At 35.1% G+C, this 18,849-nt stretch overlaps 1 protein-coding gene across 3 annotated transcripts; it reads right to left on the reverse strand.

Annotated features, from left to right (window-relative positions):
• Window positions 1–4,044: 4,044 nt before the first annotated feature.
• LOC125667217 (sushi, von Willebrand factor type A, EGF and pentraxin domain-containing protein 1-like) lies at window positions 4,045–18,848 on the reverse strand. 3 transcript variants are annotated; one of them, XM_056154746.1, is made up of 8 exons: window positions 18,752–18,848; window positions 13,606–13,697; window positions 12,798–13,355; window positions 11,464–11,637; window positions 9,621–9,734; window positions 7,013–7,258; window positions 6,421–6,630; window positions 4,045–5,397 (listed from the first exon to the last, which is right to left on the reverse strand). In XM_056154746.1, exons 1-8 carry the CDS (start codon window positions 18,757–18,759, stop codon window positions 5,240–5,242), a joined length of 1,560 nt encoding a protein of 519 aa, XP_056010721.1. In that variant the 5' UTR covers window positions 18,760–18,848; the 3' UTR covers window positions 4,045–5,239. The 3 variants fall into 3 exon arrangements, with proteins under 3 accessions (XP_056010721.1, XP_056010722.1, XP_056010720.1); XM_056154747.1 differs by lacking the exon at window positions 18,752–18,848 and adding an exon at window positions 17,587–17,610; XM_056154745.1 differs by lacking the exon at window positions 18,752–18,848 and adding an exon at window positions 13,889–14,022.
• Between the last annotated feature and the right edge of the window lies 1 nt (window position 18,849).

Raw genomic sequence — 18,849 nt, forward strand, 5'->3', positions numbered from 1 at the left:
TTTGATGAATTAACCCTTAGAGGGAAGATGGCATTTGGCACGACATCAGTGTTTCAGGCAGTGATAGGTATGTTTATCTATGTCAGGTTCATTAAATTTAATGTCATTAAAAATTTTATGTTCCTGCAACTAAAGTAGGGGGTATGAATTTGTTTTTCACTTGTCTTTCTGTCTGAAACTTTAACCTTGATAATAAATTTTGAATTTTTAAATTTCTAACTTGTTACCACTAGATATTGTAAAAGATGATTTTTAATAAATACTTCTTTATTTTTGTAGCAAGTGCAGTTCATCAATTCAATGCGACGGAACACGAAGTCCGAGAGGCTGTTGCGAAGTACCTTAAATATGCACCAGACCGGAGAGGTGGACGGGTCGAAAAATAATTAATGGAATCAAATGATAACTTTGATTTATATTTCAGGGCGTCAAGTTTCCTTTAAGTTCCTATATTTGGGGGTTATTCCTATAAATTCCTATATTTCCACAAAAATTCCTATATTTCTGTGAAATTCCTATATTTTAGGGTAAGCAAGAAATGTTGGATTCTGAAGCAAAACCAGTACTGTATATTACAAACAATTTGTGTCATCTATTCGTAACTATACAACATTTACTTCAAAAAGGTGCTATATTTCTGAGGTTAGTCCTATATTTTTTGGACCAAAATTCACTTGACGCCCTGATATTTGATAGTGTTACTTATTTCATGAACAATGAATAAAGAAGGAAAATGACAAGAATAAGAGTTCTCTTGTTCTCTTGTTCAAATGATTACATTTCAACTTATTGATGTTGCAAAAATGGTGTCAGTTTGATGTCGATTGATTGATTGTATATTGTTAATGTCTTGCTCAAGAATTGTTTACTCATATGGAGACGTCATCATTGCCGGTGAAGGGTTGCAAAATTTAGACCTATGCCCGGCTCTTATATGGCCTTTAAGCAGGGATGGATCTTTATCATGCCACAACTGGTTTGACACAGCTAGGGCCTCGGTTTTTGCGGTCTCATCCAAAGGACCGTCCCGTTTAGTCACCTCTTACGACAAGCAAGGGGTATTGAGGACCTATTATAACCCGGATCCCCATGGGATCATGAACGTCTGTGTGACGGTGAAATCTGACGTTGTGTAGACGTTGAAATATGACGTGTAGACGTTGAAATCTGACTGTGTGTAGACGTTGAAATCTGACATTGTGTTGACGTTGAAATCTGACGTTGTGTAGACGTTGTAATCTGACATTGTGTAGACGTCAGAAAAAGACGTCTAAAAAACTTTCATTTTCAACAACAATCCAACGTAAATCCAACGTCAGAAATCGACGTCAATACAACGTCAATCCAACTAACTTTGCCTGCTGGGTATTATATTGAATTACTTGCAGAACTGTCAGAAACCTCTCTTAAAAAGTGCAGTTTTAACTTCATGGACAGGAGTAGTTTGTGTATGGCTCATATATCATTTTGTTATTCTGATATGTTACTTGTTTTGTGGATGTTTGTTTTCCAGGTCTTGAATATGTCCATTGTTTTTTTCAAATTTGTCTAGAGTCTTGGTTGCCTTGATTTTACTCTCAATTGCCAATTAACATGCATGTATTATGCAACTGAAACTTGGTAGCATTGTTGTTGTTCTAAAACATTATTCGTATAAACTCAACAGAATTTCATGTTCAAGGATGTTGGTCAAATGATTTCTGATACATTAAATCCGTGCTCCGCGGTACCTCAAATTACCGAAATGCCCATTAGAACTAACGAAATTCCTCTTTGAATCAATTTTTTAAAGTTAAATTGAAAGATTGGGGATTGATTCAATGTGTAAAATACCGTCTCTGAAGAAAAAATAAAACAATTTTAAATAAAAAAAAGAGTCTTGTTTTATTAGAATTTGTGTTAATCTAAGGAAGGTAACTCATGTTATTTTTCTTTCATTTAGAAGGATGTGTTCAACCATTATTTCCTAATCATTGTATATATACATTGCTTAAGTTGAATTAAATCAACATTCATATATATTTTGCAATTCAAACAAATATTGTATAGAGGGGGGGGGGGGGGGAATCGCATGCTGCCCCTTGAGGGCCCTTGATTGGAAAATAAAAATATGTTATGTATAAATTTTCCTAGAGTTATCTTTCTATGAAACATCGTGAATGCGAGAAATGAACACAATTGAATTCCCTAAATTTACAATCGCAAATTTTAAAAATGTTTTATCATAAAAGATTAACATATATAAACTTAATATGCATTAATGTATATAATTAGAGGGTAATTTCGATACTTTTAGGTGGTATTTCTAAAACTAATTCCTGGGGGCAATTCGGTAAATTGTGGGCATTTCCGAATACTCGGGGTACCCATTTACATTTTCATCGGACACAGTTGTTGTTTGTGTCCATAATTATCGAATGATGCCTCGTCGGATAGATAAAATTCTACCAGTATGCCATGTACCGAATCTATCATTTGAGCGCTTAAAATTGCGGCGATTTACAAAATGCTAAACTAAAAACAAAACAAAACACATCTTCACAAGTCATGAGCTATTGATTAGTTACCTCATTACAAAATAAAAACAATATGCAATGTTCTTGATGTTAAGAAAAGTACCCCCACGAAGACCATTGTTTACTTTCTGTTATTGCTCTTTTCAAACTTGCATCTTAGACAAGGAATCTCATTGGATGATTTAATTTTAGCTTATTGCGTCATTCCCTGTCCCAAACCCGTGTTTTGAATGGTGACTGCGAGGTAACGAATCAATAACCGTTGACTTGTGAAGATGAACCAAACGCGGATAGGAACTTGAAAGAAAAACAGAAGTCGGAAAATCGAGTGGAAAAAAAAATCATGGCCGAAATGATGTCATTAAAAACTTTCCAGTCGGGGGGTTAAAAATGGGTCGGTCGCGCGATGGCAAACAAACTCCTTTTTAATTCTGGCCTGAGAAGAACAACACATTGCTGTGGCCTTCAATTCGACATTTAGATATATCGACGACGTTTTTATCTGTTAACAATAATAATTTTCATTTATATGTCGATTCATATGTCAAAAAAAAAATACACCACAGAGTTGTTCAATTCTGCTTCATACTTAGATATTTTATTGAAAGTAGATATTGACGGCAAACTAACAACTCCACTTTATGAAAAACGGGATGAATTCATCTTCTCCACCGTCAACTTCCCATATTTATATAGCAATATTCCATTATCTCCTGTATCTGGTGTTTATATATCTCAACTGATTCGATATGCAAGAGCTTGTTCTGCGTATAGTCAGGTTTTAAATCAAGGTAGGCTACCGTCAAACAATTTGATGGTGCAGGAGTTTCAACAGTCTCGTTTAAAGTCAGCATTTCGCAAATTCTATGGTCGTTATAATGATATATTTTGCCTATACAATTTATCATTGGGTCAAATGCTGTCTGATGTGTTGCAAACCGATTGTTAGGCCGTTCTTGGCACACTGATTTTGAAAACTCCGTTTACCTGATCAAGATATAAGGATCACGACGGGTGTGACCGGTCAACAGGGGATGCTTACTCCTCCTAGGCACCTCTGGTGTATCCAGGGGTCTGTGTTTGCCCAACTCTCTATTTCGTATAGGAGTTATGAGATTGATCACTGTTCTTTATCTTCACCTTTCATAAACACTGTACATGCGCTAATTTGTCTTTTCAAATCCTCTTACTTTTGTTTTATCATGAAAGCAACTCCAAATGCAACACATCCTCACTCATTCCTTGAAAGACACCCCATACACACTTACGGGGATTAAATAGGGAGGCCTACATTTATTTACAAGAATATCTGGGACGCTGTACAATGTCACATCGTTCTGATTTGCTATATGAAGAATACGTCGATGCTACATGGAGATAATTACATAAACATTGACATTAAATAGAGATTTATTATATCAATTTTCGCCCCATAACTGACTCGAACTTCAACTACCAGTAAACTTCGGGATCTTTGTGTTCTCAGGCTGAACGTCCAACCTGTACAAATGAAAGGACAGAGACACAGTTCTGTATCGGCTACTCTTTTATTGAAAAAACAATTCATCATTTTAATTATTGATTACAATCCATATTACACAATATACAATAATATTTACAAACATTATTATAAAAGTTCACACAAAAATTAACTAAGCCATCTGAAAAATTGAAAAGTTATTTCAGAAATGCGCAAGTATACTCAATATCTTACCTGTACAAATGAAAGGGCAGAGACAAAGTTCTGTATCGGCTACTGAAGAACTATGTCTCTGTTCCTCGCATCTATACCCCCGTACATCCTCCAACATTCCATACCATATTTGACACGTCTTAAAAGTCAACATTACTAACATTGGCTTTTAATTCAGACTCAAAGCAAACACAATTCTTTTCTTGAAAAATCTGTAATTTAGCATTGCGCACTCAACTTCACTTCTAATTTTTGGATAATTTCTTGTTTCTTGTAAATAATATAGACAAATGCTTGACCTCTGGTCACTGATTTCTTACACTCCGATTGGTTACACATATCCTCTGAAATCGCATTCATCCTCATGATCCTGTAAACAAGTTATAAACAAACTCACGGTGAAAAGTTCATACACTCTTGTTCAGCATCGTACTATGATTTTTGTTTCCCATTATTTTGCCAATGTCCATTCATTCATTATCCTTCCCCATATATCAGAATTCTATTATCTGTTTGATACATAGCAATTTTCGTTATGATATATTTATAAACATAATTTTATTCTATTGTGCGATTATTATGACTGTGAATTTATAATTATTTTCCCCTAATTAAACATTTTATTTCCCCACCCCCACCCACAAAATGGTAGAAAATAAATATATTTGACTATTCGTATGCACTTATGTAAAATACTACGTATTACTCCCAAGAATAGATTGGGGGAAACGTACGCGGTAACCCCCTCCCAGGAAAAGATTTTGTATTGTGGATTTTCTTGTATATACATGTACGTACTTGCAACTCCCCCTCCCTTACGGTAGCAGTGTCAACATATTAGACAATTTGATATTTACATAAACAAAATAAATCGAACAGAAGGGACTCATACATACATGTTTACCTCATAAAAGTGGTGCATGCAAATCTTACATTAAATAAGGTTTTACTATAAACACACAAGTATTAACTGTTATGCACGTGGATAGAAATTGCTAGTTATTTTACAGAGAAAACTGTTTAGCACTCCTCAACGCAGAACATCGACATTTTCTTCCTTGCACATTCCTCCACAAAGAGATTTAAAGGCGGATATCTTGAGAATGGTAATGTACTTCTTCTTAATTTGATTCAATACGTATTTCCTGCGCACATAATAGAAGGCAGTGTTCTTCCGTGGCCTAACCCCTGTAGCAAAGGAAAATATTTTATGCTTTATTCTTACATGTGTTGACTGCAGATCATAGAAAAATGTCCATCTAATCCGTTTGCGCTTATATAAGTTACAGAATTTTACACGATTTATCTACAGAGACGTGTTGTAATTCTTTAAAGCCTTAGGTTTTTCCACTGAATACTTCATAATATCTACATTTTTAGTGTTTTTACTTTTGATATCTAGATGCAAATGTTAATGATAGCCATTTCCTCATGAATGCGTTGCAATATTGTAAACAATGCGCGTATGAACAGGTAAATATGGTACGTAATATAAGAAATAAATTTCATTTTCGAAAACACATGAGGGTATAAACTACGACTCTTCATACTGGTATAACTAGCGCTCTTCATGAAGTATGCCGGCGTGAAGCATCGCGGTTCATTGGAACGCCACAACTGCCTTATGTTGATGATATTCATATCCACTTCTTGATTACATGATGATAAATTAACTTTATATGCCGATACTTCTTGATTACATGATGATACTTTAACTTTATATGCCGATACTTCTTCATTATATGATGATACTTGAACTTTATATGCCGATACTTCTTCATTACATGATCATAAATTAACTTTATATGCCGATACTTCTTCATTACATGATGATACTTTAACTTTATATGCCGATACTTCTTCATTACATGATGATAAATTAACTTTATATGCTGATACTTCTTCATTACATGATGATACTTTAACTTTATATGCCGATACTTCTTCATTACATGATGATACTTTAACTTTATTTGCTGATGCACAATTTTGAGAGATGGTGTACTATACTAATTCTCTTTCAAAACAATATTTTCAACAACTTTTACACACTCTACAATTTGGGAAAGTTTGCATTAGATCTTAATTAAGATGGAATTGATTTATGCATAATTGTAAAGCGAAGTTTAATGAATATTATTATCAGTGAAATACGTATTGGAAAACCTAAAGCGTGAAAGACTTATGACACGACTCCGTACATGTACGTACGACTAAATTCACAAGAGGGTGGGTTTTCTGTATACGCAGGAAGCCATTTCCCACTTCCACCACAAACGTATTTTGTCCGGATGTCATGACTGGAATCCATGATGGTTCTCCCATTACAGAAAGTTATACATACACGAGTGAATTCTGTATCCCACCCATTACACGCTAGATAACCATTCTTGGGAGCAGTAAGATTTTTGCAAGGTTTGGCTGCAATATTCAAAACAGAAAAGGAAAAAAATTAAAATACTTTGCATTGCTTGTCATTCTAAAAAAAAATAATTCAACTGAGTCGAAGACTTAAGTGAACTCCTCTGATCATATCTTGTTTAGCGTTTGGCATATGTAAGCTGCTCACATTTTCTACTTCTTCACAAGAACCACAGGGCTAATTTCAGCCAAAGTTGCCACAAAGCACCCTTGGGTGAAGACAAATCCAGTTTGTTCAAATGTCTGATTCAAATTTCTGAGCAAAAATTATATCTCATTGAGTATTTGAAACCTTGGTTTTGTACAGGCCTAACAACATAAATAGCGAACCTTGTATTCAATGAAAAAGAACGAAACCAGCTGTAAAAGTGTCTAAACTCACGTCGTACTATTATCGTAAAAGTACAGTTGGATTTGAGACCATTAAAAGAATTCAGAGCGTTGTATTTAGCAATGTAGTTTCCCCAAGGAAAGGAGGATCCATGATTCGGATAGTTAGAGGTAACTTGTACTTCATGGTTGAATGGATCGTAGAATTCAGGTTTTTGCCACGTGACGCTGACAAACCGTGATGATGACGCCATTCGTATATCTGAAGGGCAGTTTTTGACAACTGGTGGTTGAATATCTAAGACAACAAGATGAACGTATTAGAATAGACATACCAATTACATACTAATTATCTATCTCACAATGTATTGATTTGTTCTTGATTTTTTGCATGCATCTGGTGACCACAACATTTTTGACGATTATGTTTCTTACTAATAAAACTATTCTTACACAGGATACACTTTGTATTTACATAAAATCAGGGCTCCCAAACTCGTGTTAATAAACACAGTGGTAGTGAGATGAATGCGCGCGCATTCCATAAAGCAGTAAACAAACGTTTGTCATTAACCAGGAAACCACGTGCGGAGGGGAAAACACCAAGATTTCTAAAATGCATGTCAAAAGCATTCAACAGAGGTTAATGATAAACAATTTAAGGATATATACAAAGAAAAAAAACCCTGATACTTTTCGTTCTAGAAGTTTTTTCAACGAAGCTTTCCATCGACTTTGGCGCCATATTGATAGTTGGGTCATTTAACAAGTAAACATGAATAGGGTTTTGAAAATGAAAAGTTTAGTTGTCTCAAATACATCTTTGCGACAGTATTTGAAATTGATTGAATATTGTTTTACATCCCTCTCGAGAATATTCACTCATATGGAGGCGTCACCACTGCCGGTGAAGGGCTGCAAAATTCAGGCCTATGCTCGGCGCCTATGGTCATTGAGCAGGGAGGGATCTTTATCGTGCCACACCTGCTGTGACACAGGTCCTCGGTTTTTGCGGTCTCATCCGAAGGACCGTCCCATTTAGTCGCCTCTTACGACAAGCAAGGGGGTACTAAGGACCTATTCTAACCCGGAACCCCACGGAATTATTTGAAATTGAAGTTTGTTGTTATGTCTTACGCGTAAGAAATAGTTTAATACTATCATATTAGTAATTAATTATCTATATAATGCTTTTCACCAAAATCTTGTTCATGCCCCTGTTAAGATCATATCCGAGAGACACCCCCGTATGTCAGGCACTTGGAGTCACTTTTCACATCATGTGTGACGTGGCGATTAGATCCAAGATCGAATCGAGGACCCGTCCCCCCTCCCCCACCCCCGTGGTGAAACGAACGCACTAACCTCTAGACAGCTGGGGTGTTTCTGTTTTGATCAAAAAGCGGCTATTGTTAACGACACTGAAAGTCATCAGATACGATGTCTAATCTAGATAAATAATAGCTCCATTTTAAATGCATGTCTTGTCCATTGTATGAACATGAGATATACATTATGTACACTTCCAAATGCACTATATTTCGTTTATCAAAATGGTGACGATTATGGAAATGAGCTAAAACAAAAATTGGCATTTTAAATGCTAAAATATAGATTTAAAATTCCATTACGATGACTAAGGAAAATTAGAACTGTCCTTTCGGGATTTACAAACATGTACATGTATATCCCCCGCGTACTAAATAATGGATAAAAACAGACTTCCTCAGATCAAACCAGAAGTTGTCTAATCAAATGGTCATCTAGTATATTATTTTGTTTTATTGAAAATGTTACTTTAAAAAAATCAAATGTTAAAATATTTCCGGTGATGCTCAATATACATTTGTAAACACTATTCCTTGTTTATTATCATTTCTCTTCATTTAGTACATTGCTTAAAAATTGCTAGAGTATGACCCCCACGCGCCAACAGAAAATAGATATATAGCCAATGAAAATATTCATACATTCACTATAAATCAAAATGTAATGTACATACAATGTAAATGTTATTTGACTTTGATAAAAAAAAAATGTATATAAAAGGTCTGATTCAAACCTTTCAATATGTTTTTGAAATATTCTCAAACATATTCGTAAGCAAAATAGAAATTAGCACAACTCTTTAATACTTTAAATATTCTAATTGAATAAGAAATGTATGAACAATGTATTTACAATGTTTAAATCACATCTCCTCAAAAAAATTTAAGATATACTTTTTTTAGTTTAAAAATTACTAAGTCCATAAATAGAAAAAAGCTTGTGACTAAAGAAAAATTATCCAATCAATATGAAAATACCAGGTGCACATCTTCCAGCTGAAATGCAAACTGGACTTGTATTCCTCCGAAAGGAGGCTTGTGACTAAATTTCAGGGCAATATCTGTATCCGTAACGAAAAGGGTTGGGAAAGCTATTTGACCTACTTTTAGCCCAAAAGTAGGTCATGGTGCACCAATCCAGCTGAAATGCAAACTCACTGTTACGCTTCTGGAGGGAAATTTCAACACTGTACATGCATCCGTTAGAGAAAAATTCAGAAAACGTGACCTTGGACATCGCAACAACATACATACATTTAATGCCTTCCAGCTAACGACGAGTTTATAAAAAATAATTCTCATTGATCCGCAATAGCTACGGGTAGTCCATACCGTTTTCGCAGTGAGCACCTGTGAAGCCATTGACACAGTTACAGTTGAAATCGCTTCCTACGTTTCCACAAGTGGCATTATTTTGACATGGGCTACTTCTACATGCGTTCGCAACTACAATATACATGAAAAACATATACAGTGTACATGTGACCTTTTTTTGGGGGGGGGGGGGGGGATGCGGCATGCTGATGGTAGTCATTCCTAGAATTTCCTTTTAGACTAAGTGCATGGTGAATTTGTTATTCTACGTGTAGACGCAAAATCGTAACCATTATTAAAGTCTTTACGTTTGAGGTATCTGTGCCGTATTAAACAGTATTTTTTCGATGATGGAAAACAGACCAAAGTTTTGTCAGTGTGATAAACTATGTAAAATGATAATATCTGACAATTTCAACAAATTATCAAATGCTATGAACGAAGTACTGATCTAGCCCCCCCCCCCCCCCCCCCCCCCCCCCCCCCCAAATGTTGTTTTCCATTTTCCTTACCTACCCTAAAATTTCTGCCGATCCTAACACATTTTTTTCCATTCTCACAGATTTTGCAAATGTCATCACTACAACAAGAGTATATTTATTGACTTATTTATCAAGTTATTCATTATGCACTAATACTGGACAGATTCCAAAACACAGAGAGTTTTTGTTTACAGTAAAGTGAAGAAATGTATTGATTCATCATATAAATTTTATTTGATTACTAAATAATCACTATTTTATGCATAGTAGAATACTAAATCATCAGAAAATTATTCAACCTATAAAATAAAAATAAAAAAAACAAAAAAACTACCTACCTACCTACCGACCCTTAAAAATTTTGAGGTGAAAGTGGAAACATTTTTTTTGGGCCCTATTCAAAGCAGGGGGAAACCGGTGATTTTCTAAATGCATATTCTGAAGTAAGCGCGCGGGGAAAGTATTATTATAAATATCAAGGAGGAAGAGGATTTTATTTACAATATGTCGTGGTGTATGTCAAATATGAAATTTAACTCCTCGTCACTCGTCCATTGATCAAAATGGTTCCCCCTACCCCGTGTCACGTTCGTTTATCTTTTATCGCTGAACGTGGTCCGCCTGTACCATACAGCCCGCAGACCATCCACGCTTTTGTTTACTTTCTGAATTCAGCTCGTGAAGTCACGTGGCCATCGAGAATAGATAAATAGGAAATCAGTTTGATTAATATTTAATCCGATCGAGTTAAATTGCATTTGTCTGAAGTGTGCAACTTATATAGCTATATAAAAAAGAAGCATTCTTTTATTCCTGAAATACATATAATCCATCTTTGGTGGGCCATATAATTGTGGATATTAAATGTGTGTTGATTGTGATGTTTCATCATGTATATCTTGTTTATTATTGGTTGTATTTACCATTGCATATTATATGCCATTTACATTAATAAATGACATTTTCACATCAACAAGATTTTGTCATTCAGACCCACCAAACTAGCACACAGTATTGACAAAAATAGATTTAAAAGTTCACTAACTTGTATGAAAAGAAAATTGGGGTTTCAAGCATTACTTCCCTCTTATATTATCTTTCTGAAATGTTATAGTTATTTCTTTAGAGACCTTGTTAAATAATTTAATGCAACAACACGAGATGCCGATTCAAACCATTTTAGACAAAGATCTTGTTATATCATCAATCATCCTGCCTAAACCTAATAGATTATATCGGACATTTTGATTTGAGCGGAATCTTTGAAATATTGAAACAATACATCTCAGTCTCAATCTCCTAACAATTAGTATGCTTATTATCAATTATCTGATACATTGATGAATCTCCAATACTCACGAGATGTATCCTAAACTTACATATGCATTTGGGAAGACTTCCAGTCCATACTCCATTTTTTTGACAAGTCCTCTTTCCATCGCCGAAGAGTTTGTAGTCTTTAATACAACTATAAGTCACGGAAGTCCCATGCGAAAAATCTCTCCCATGTAAATAGCCATGAACTGGTGATCCAGGGTTGCCACAAGCCATAACTACAAAAAGCAAGTAAAAGTTGATGGGAAATAATTTTGCAGAAAAGTTAGAAGCACAGTAAATTTGAAAGTTGAAGTATTTTCATTTCTCATAGTGTTGGACTATTTCAAGCAAACATTGTATTTCCTAACAGAACTATATATGATAATGTGACAAAAATAAAGCAAATTTCGCTTCAAGAGATTGAAAGTCATTTGAATATATGCCAACTACACAATTTCTTCCGAATTGCTGAATAGTTATTTCCCTTGCATGTGGTAAGACGCGTGGTGGTACTAGTCTAATCTTTATCACAAAGTTTATACTTTGCATAACGGAAGAGACATTTGGAAATACATATATCTAACCAGTACACTCATGAGTTTTTAAAGATTAGGCATCTCACATATTCTGATTAACTTCCCTGTTTTTGTCTATAAAAATGTAGCAATCGCACCTGTGAGTCACGAGTAATTCAATTGCATTTCTAATTGAATAGGATTATGTAAAAATTCACCTCATTGATATATATTTTAATACCCAGGACTGGCAGATATGAAGAAAAAAATTTTTGTCTTTCACATCATTAGTCAGTGTGTTCTGTGCCCGATCAACAATACTGTATACCTAAGACTAGAACATGCGGTGGTCCGTTAACGCCTGAGAAAAAAATATTTCAATGAATCATCCAGCGATCACTACACAAGCTTATCTTTTTAAAAAGATTAGAGTGCCAGTGTCACATTTATTACCTTTTATGCAAGTGGAGGTTATAAGAAATGTTCAATTAATCATTTAAAAAATTCTACAGTGTATCATAGTACTTAGAATTACTTAGAAGAATTTTTACCACGTGACTTTACGGAAACTGCTGAGAACACAAATATTCCCGCGCATCGTCATGGAACAAACAAAAATAGCCTTTCCGGCTACAATTTTCGGTCGTCAGATGTATTATCTAAATAAATTCATTGGTGACCTACCGAGGAAATATTTTTCTGTCGTATTTTTCTACAGAACAAACTTAAAATCTACGCTACAACAGTCTATTTTTGTATGAAGCAATGCTTCGGTTCCACGAAGGTCTACCGTTCACATGTATTTCACAATATTTTTTTTTTTTTGTGATACCACCCGAGCACAGGGTATTTCATTTTCAGGATTTAGATATCGATAGTACCTTCACATGTTGTCTCAGTCAGTTTTTTTCGAATACTATCCAGGGCTCTGAAAGTGGAGACATCAAACACGTAACTTTCTTTCGATGCCATTCCTCGAAGTTCAGAGGCATCCACTCCATCACCCACACCAACAGAGATTATGGTGACCCCACTGTTTCGTAAGGCTCGGGCTTCCGATAAGGTCTTAGATTTGTCGTTTGACCTTCCGTCAGTTATAATCACGGCAATTTTGGCAACACTAGATCTACTGTAAGACCTCGAAAAGCTGATGATTCGAACATATTTAATAGCATCTGCCGTGTTTGTACCCCCAGAATCATACGGAATTTCTGAAATTTTCTTTTTCAATTCAGATTTTGACATATAAGAGTTCAGCTGAAATGTGTTGTGTACCGAACTACTGTACGGGACTGATCCGATTCTGACTCTGTTTCTACCAATCTGAAATCCATCCACCATTCCATTGAAAAATTTCTTCATTGTTTGGAAATTGCCTGCCCCTACACTTCCGCTGGAGTCCAGAATGAAAACTATATCAGCTGCGGTGCTTCCACAATCTGTTAATTAAGGAGGTCATTAACTTGTCATTACGTTTTCAATGCAAAACAAATGCTAAATGGTGAACATTATGCAATATCTTAACGCAACCTAAATAAATTGATTTAAACCAAGAATTTACACAGATCGTAAACAAAAGTATTTCTTGTTGGAATCTTTTTATACATAAAAACGGATTTTGAAAAAAAAATCACTTTCATATGAATGACATTATGAAGCATTATATTATAAATTGTTGAATTTACTAACCAGCAACAACTTCATAAAAGGGGAATAGAAGGATGGTAGTAACGACGGCCACTGCAGAAAGCCGCATGTTGAAATGAATTTTGGAGCACCCGCTGAAATTATTTCTAATATTAAAACTTTTATTGAATGAAAGATATACAGCTGTCCTAACAGCTCCTTACGAAATTGACAGAGAAAGCACATCTAAAACCGAATAATCTCCACTTCAAGATTTCACGTAAGCTGAAAAAAGTATTATGAAAATGAATAGTTCACGTCAATTTTATGACCATGAAAGATGAACCGCAGAATTGTGAGCATATTTGATTTTTATGCTTGATGTGGTAAAGTAGTGATGAGGGCTCTCGCTTCGCAAACGGGTGGACCAGATTACATTCACGACCCCCCGGCGCTGCGTCTAACCTACATGTGAATTAAAAAACTCTCTTTATTGCTCAAGACATATATGTTTTATCACATCAATTTCATAAATACATAAAAATGACATTGTATGGCGGTGTACAAATTCAAGCAAGCAACGGAGAATAACTTTTAAACAAGGTTTTCTCGCAACTTTTAAAAGTGCAAGACATAAATATTTCCGTAAATAACAAAGTTAATGTATATTATGAACACTTAATAGTTGTACAAATTTGAAAACAGATGGTTTTTGCCAATAATACTTTTTGATATATTTATGACGAAATTCCTCGTAATGAGGGCAAATTAATATAAAGTGGTATGCGTCCTCTATGTCATTTTTACAAAATTTACATACTCTATTTTCTCTAAGTATATAAAGTGAAGACAATGAATAATGGTCGATCTCATAAAACCCATAAAGAATACAACATTAAGAGTAGGACAAACTCGGACCCCTGGAACACATGTATAATACATGTACGTACCAGATTGTATTGATTTATTATTCTACTTAATCTTTACATATTTTTTCTATTTGTCATCACAACTCCAGGTACGAAATACTCATTATAAGCCGTCATTAGAACGAATGATGCTATACATGGTGGAAACTTCATCGCCAACATTCACACGAGAAATCCAAAGAAATACTGCGCTTCATTTATGACACAGATGCGGATGACTGACATATTCATGAACAATCACACAACTTCAAAGTAAAACGTTCTAAAGTGTAATTTTTCTCAGTTAAAAATGACCTTTTATGAAAAACATTCTGATAGTCAATATTCATTTTTATTTATATTTCCCAGCGAACTATTTGTAGCGTAATGTTAACGTGACGAATGTGGGTTGAGGTAAACAAGCAGGATATTTTGAAAATGCGAATTCAATGGTCTGTTGGGATAAAATATGATAAAAATTACTATCCAACTCTTTGTGTATTTTCTATCCCCACGTTAATATATATATATATATATATATATATATATGTATAGTTTTAACAAACTGCAACATTGTTATTCTGGAGAAAGGGATTTTAAATACAGCTGTTTATAACATTTGTGACCTAATGACCTTTTTATAAAAATAGTTTCAAAACCAGCGACCCTTTTTTCTAAAGAGTTACATTATGTTACACACAATCCAAAGCTTCACCCTCCCGAGAAATAAGTATCCGGACCCGGGGTGCAAGCGCCTGTAGGACGAAATTCTGGGAGGTAATCACTATCACCTGTAAATAGGTAACTCGGTCCCAACGCAGGCTCCATATTTAACAAAGACAGGCCATGCCTCTGCTTAGGATCGAGCCCAGGACCTCTAGCTGGCGGTCCAGTGTCTACTAATTGATCAAGCCCAGGACCTCTAGTTGATAGTCCAGTGTCTACTAATTGATCGAGCCCAGGACCTCTAGCTGACAGTCCAGTGTTTACTAATTGATCGAGCCCGGGACATCTAGGTCTTGTCCAGTGTCTACTAATTTATCGAGCCCAGGACCTCTAGCTGACAGTCCAGTGTCTACTAATTAATCGAGCCCAGGACCTCTAACTGACAGTCCAGTGTCTACTAATTGATCGAGCCCAGGACCTCTAGCTGGCAGTCCAGTGTCTACTAATTTATCGAGCCCAGGACCTCTAGCTGACAGTCCAGTGTCTACTAATTCATCGAGCCCAGGACCTCTAGCTGGCGGTCCAGTGTCTACTAATTGAGCTTAATGGTTGTTATCTCATTAACCAAAACTAGTATAAAGCATTTGCATATAACGCTATCATATCATATAGTTAATGATTAGGGGTGGCAATTTTTAATCGCGGTTATCTGTTGCAAAATCCGTAAAAAAGATAAGAAATTAGTATATTTGAATGTATCTTTAACAACAAATTTTCCAATTTATTTCTAAAGGCTCTGAATAGTGATGTGTTTGTGTTTTCACATATCTAATTATTTAATTTGGAGATAATTAACTGTATTGGCGGTACGTGAGGAAATATGCTAACTGTTTGAACTCTGCTTCACTGCTCCAACCCTTCAGTGAAACACGTAAGCATGTATGAATGAAAATAAAATCACTGTTGAGTATTGTTATTGTGATCTGTAAACTGGTTTTAATATGTATCTCTTACATCTAAATTTGTCATTGAACATGCCGCCCCCTTCGACATCGCACGTATGGAGATATTTCAAAGGAGAACTATCTGGCAAAATCTTAAGTCTCGTGCACGTTTCATGCTTTCTTCGTTTTGCACATTTATTGCATTTAATGTTCTAATCATCCATACGCAGAATATCACTGGTGTGTTGCATCGTCTTTTTGTGCATATAAACAGAGCAAACTTGGGAAATTGAAACCATTAACTATGTCACGAAATGTATAATTTGATAAGGTTAATTGGTCGGAACAAGTTGCGGTGGTCACTGTTGCGGTTAACTGATCGGCAATTCCATATTCGATTGTCATCCCTACTAATTATCTCCCTTTGAGAAGACTGTTGCCCCCTTTATTTGAACAAACTGGAATCCATTCTCTCAAATTTGGCTGACATAAAGTAAAAATTGGTGCTGAAGTTTAAAGGAAGATAAAAAAAAAAAAAACATGAGAAGGCCGACAGACAGACAAGAGATAAATGTTAATCGTAAAAGCTCACTAATGGGTCTGATGAGTTAGAAATAATAGTATGGGGAGAGAATCAGTACCTTTTCCTATCACTTTTAACTACTTAACGACATCAAAATATTTATTCATCACAGGAAATTCACAGAAACTGGATTCATTTTGAAGAAGAGATCGTACAAACAATGACTAACGTGCTTCAAGATTCAACAAGCATCAGATCTACCACTTAGTATGTCTATTATGTTACTGATACTGGCTGGTGTTCTAGAGTTGAGATAATTATAAACTGTAAAAAGTTTTTACATGCCAGAATTTATAGCTTTCCGATAACCTGAAATCCAACAAAGTAAAAAAAAACAACACTAGGACATTACAATAACCTTCACGTGCCTTCGAGGTTAATATAACATTTGATTTCTCCAACATCAAGCCAAAATTATTGAGGATTTAAAACTTCCCTCTCAAATCACTTGCAATCGAAGCATTGCTCGGATTCTCTGTCAAGTCAAGATAAAACGCACGGGAAAGGCTAAGCGATATTCCAATGGTAGGTCTTGCAGACGACATGAACAAGCCCAGGGAGGTAAGTAAACATGGCGAGATTTGCATCGCTAGACGATGTGCACTTCACACGGCTTCCCGTCGATAAAAATGCAGAAAACACTCACAAGGCCACAAAAATGCTTGGGAAAATATTTCAAAACTCCTTGGTGGAGAAAGGATTTTCTTCCAATTTCAAACATCACAGAGCAATATTCAATATTTTGCAACTTTGTCACAATTCATCAACTATTACAGTGAATTACGTTGTGAATTTTAAAGGAAATAGTTTAAAATCAATTCATCACCAATGATGTCATCGACTCGTGTTTAAAGTTTCAAATAAAATAAAGGTGAATTTTGAATCATTGACTTAAACGATCATGTAATAAAAGAAATATAAGAAAAGAATTATAAATATTCACCTCGCCTATGGGTTTGGTGAATACTGTACTTCTCAAGTAGCTGTAGCATCTTATTGACCTCAAAAATGTCAATAATTGTATAATATATACATGTATATAATTTCATGGTAGCGAATCACATGACTTTGGCATGACCTATCACCCGGAAAAAATGACGACGGAAGTCAACACAAGGGAAAATTCAAACGAATAAATAACACCTTTATCAATAACGAATTTTCACATAACTTATATCAAAATTTGAAGGATTTTCTCAGGAACAAATTTATACTAAAATGATAGTTCTACGTGCGATAGAAGTAAAAAAGATTGACATTGACACAGTTTTTTTGTTTTCAGTCAAAATCTTTCCGACTGCCAAAAAACTGTCAATCTTCCCGCTCACGGCGGGTGTGACTGGTCGACAGGGGATGCTTACTCCTCCTAGGCACCTGATCCCACCTCTGGTGTGTCCAGGGATCCATGTTTGCCCAATCATCCATTTTGTATTGCTTATAGGAGATTGATCACTGTTCGTTATCTTCACCTTTCATATACAAAACACATCTTTTAAGATTTGTAGTTTTTCCGACAAAACCGCTTGACGAATGATTATTCACTTTGTCTATTTTGACAATGAATGAATGAACAAATAACCGTTCATATGCAGCAATAGATTTATACCTCTTCCTAATTTTACATCCAATTAATATTCTGGCTTACACAAAAAATGTAAAGTGAAGATTTCAGTCATCCAGAGCAAAAATAGTCATAAAAATATCTATTAGTGCGTAAGTACTAATTTATTTGTAACTTGAATTGATTACGAATTCTCTTTGTTTATCGCAAATCTATGTCAGCCACAGAAAACATAAAACCACGTTTATAATCACATGATTTTCATTCTAACTTTGATTGAACTACATTAAAACTACATGTATAGGTCATAGAGTTTATTATGTCTAAGTGTTAGATAACCCTTAACGTCTGGCACCAGATACATGTACATTTGACAAATACTATATTAGGGAACAGGGCACATAATGATATCCGGCTATTTTCTTGCAATTAATATTCATTTACAACATTTCTTAATATTTATGATATTAGTTTCAATTAATAGTTTTGAGTATTTTCTTACACATGTAACAAATTTCATCGGGGGAAAAAGTATAGTATACCTTACCTTAACATGAAGAAAGAAACTTCAAGTTAGGCACAACGCGCGGGACTGTTCCTATTTATTGACAGGCACTTCACACCCACTTCAACATCAGCTGCTGT

The sequence above is a fragment of the Ostrea edulis genome, chromosome 2 (assembly GCF_947568905.1).
Source record: "Ostrea edulis chromosome 2, xbOstEdul1.1, whole genome shotgun sequence".
Taxonomy (NCBI): Eukaryota; Metazoa; Mollusca; class Bivalvia; order Ostreida; family Ostreidae; genus Ostrea; species Ostrea edulis.

What these genes read in the sequence shown, in the direction of transcription:
- LOC125667217 (XM_056154745.1), bottom strand. An exon ending in AGGTGCTCACTGCGAAAACG is followed by an intron (nt 7,259 to 9,620) that starts GTATGGACTACC and finishes TTGTTGTCTTAG; the next exon opens with ATATTCAACCACCAGTTGTC. An exon ending in ACCCTCTTGTGAATTTAGTC is followed by an intron (nt 5,398 to 6,420) that starts GTACGTACATGT and finishes CCTTTGCTACAG; the next exon opens with GGGTTAGGCCACGGAAGAAC.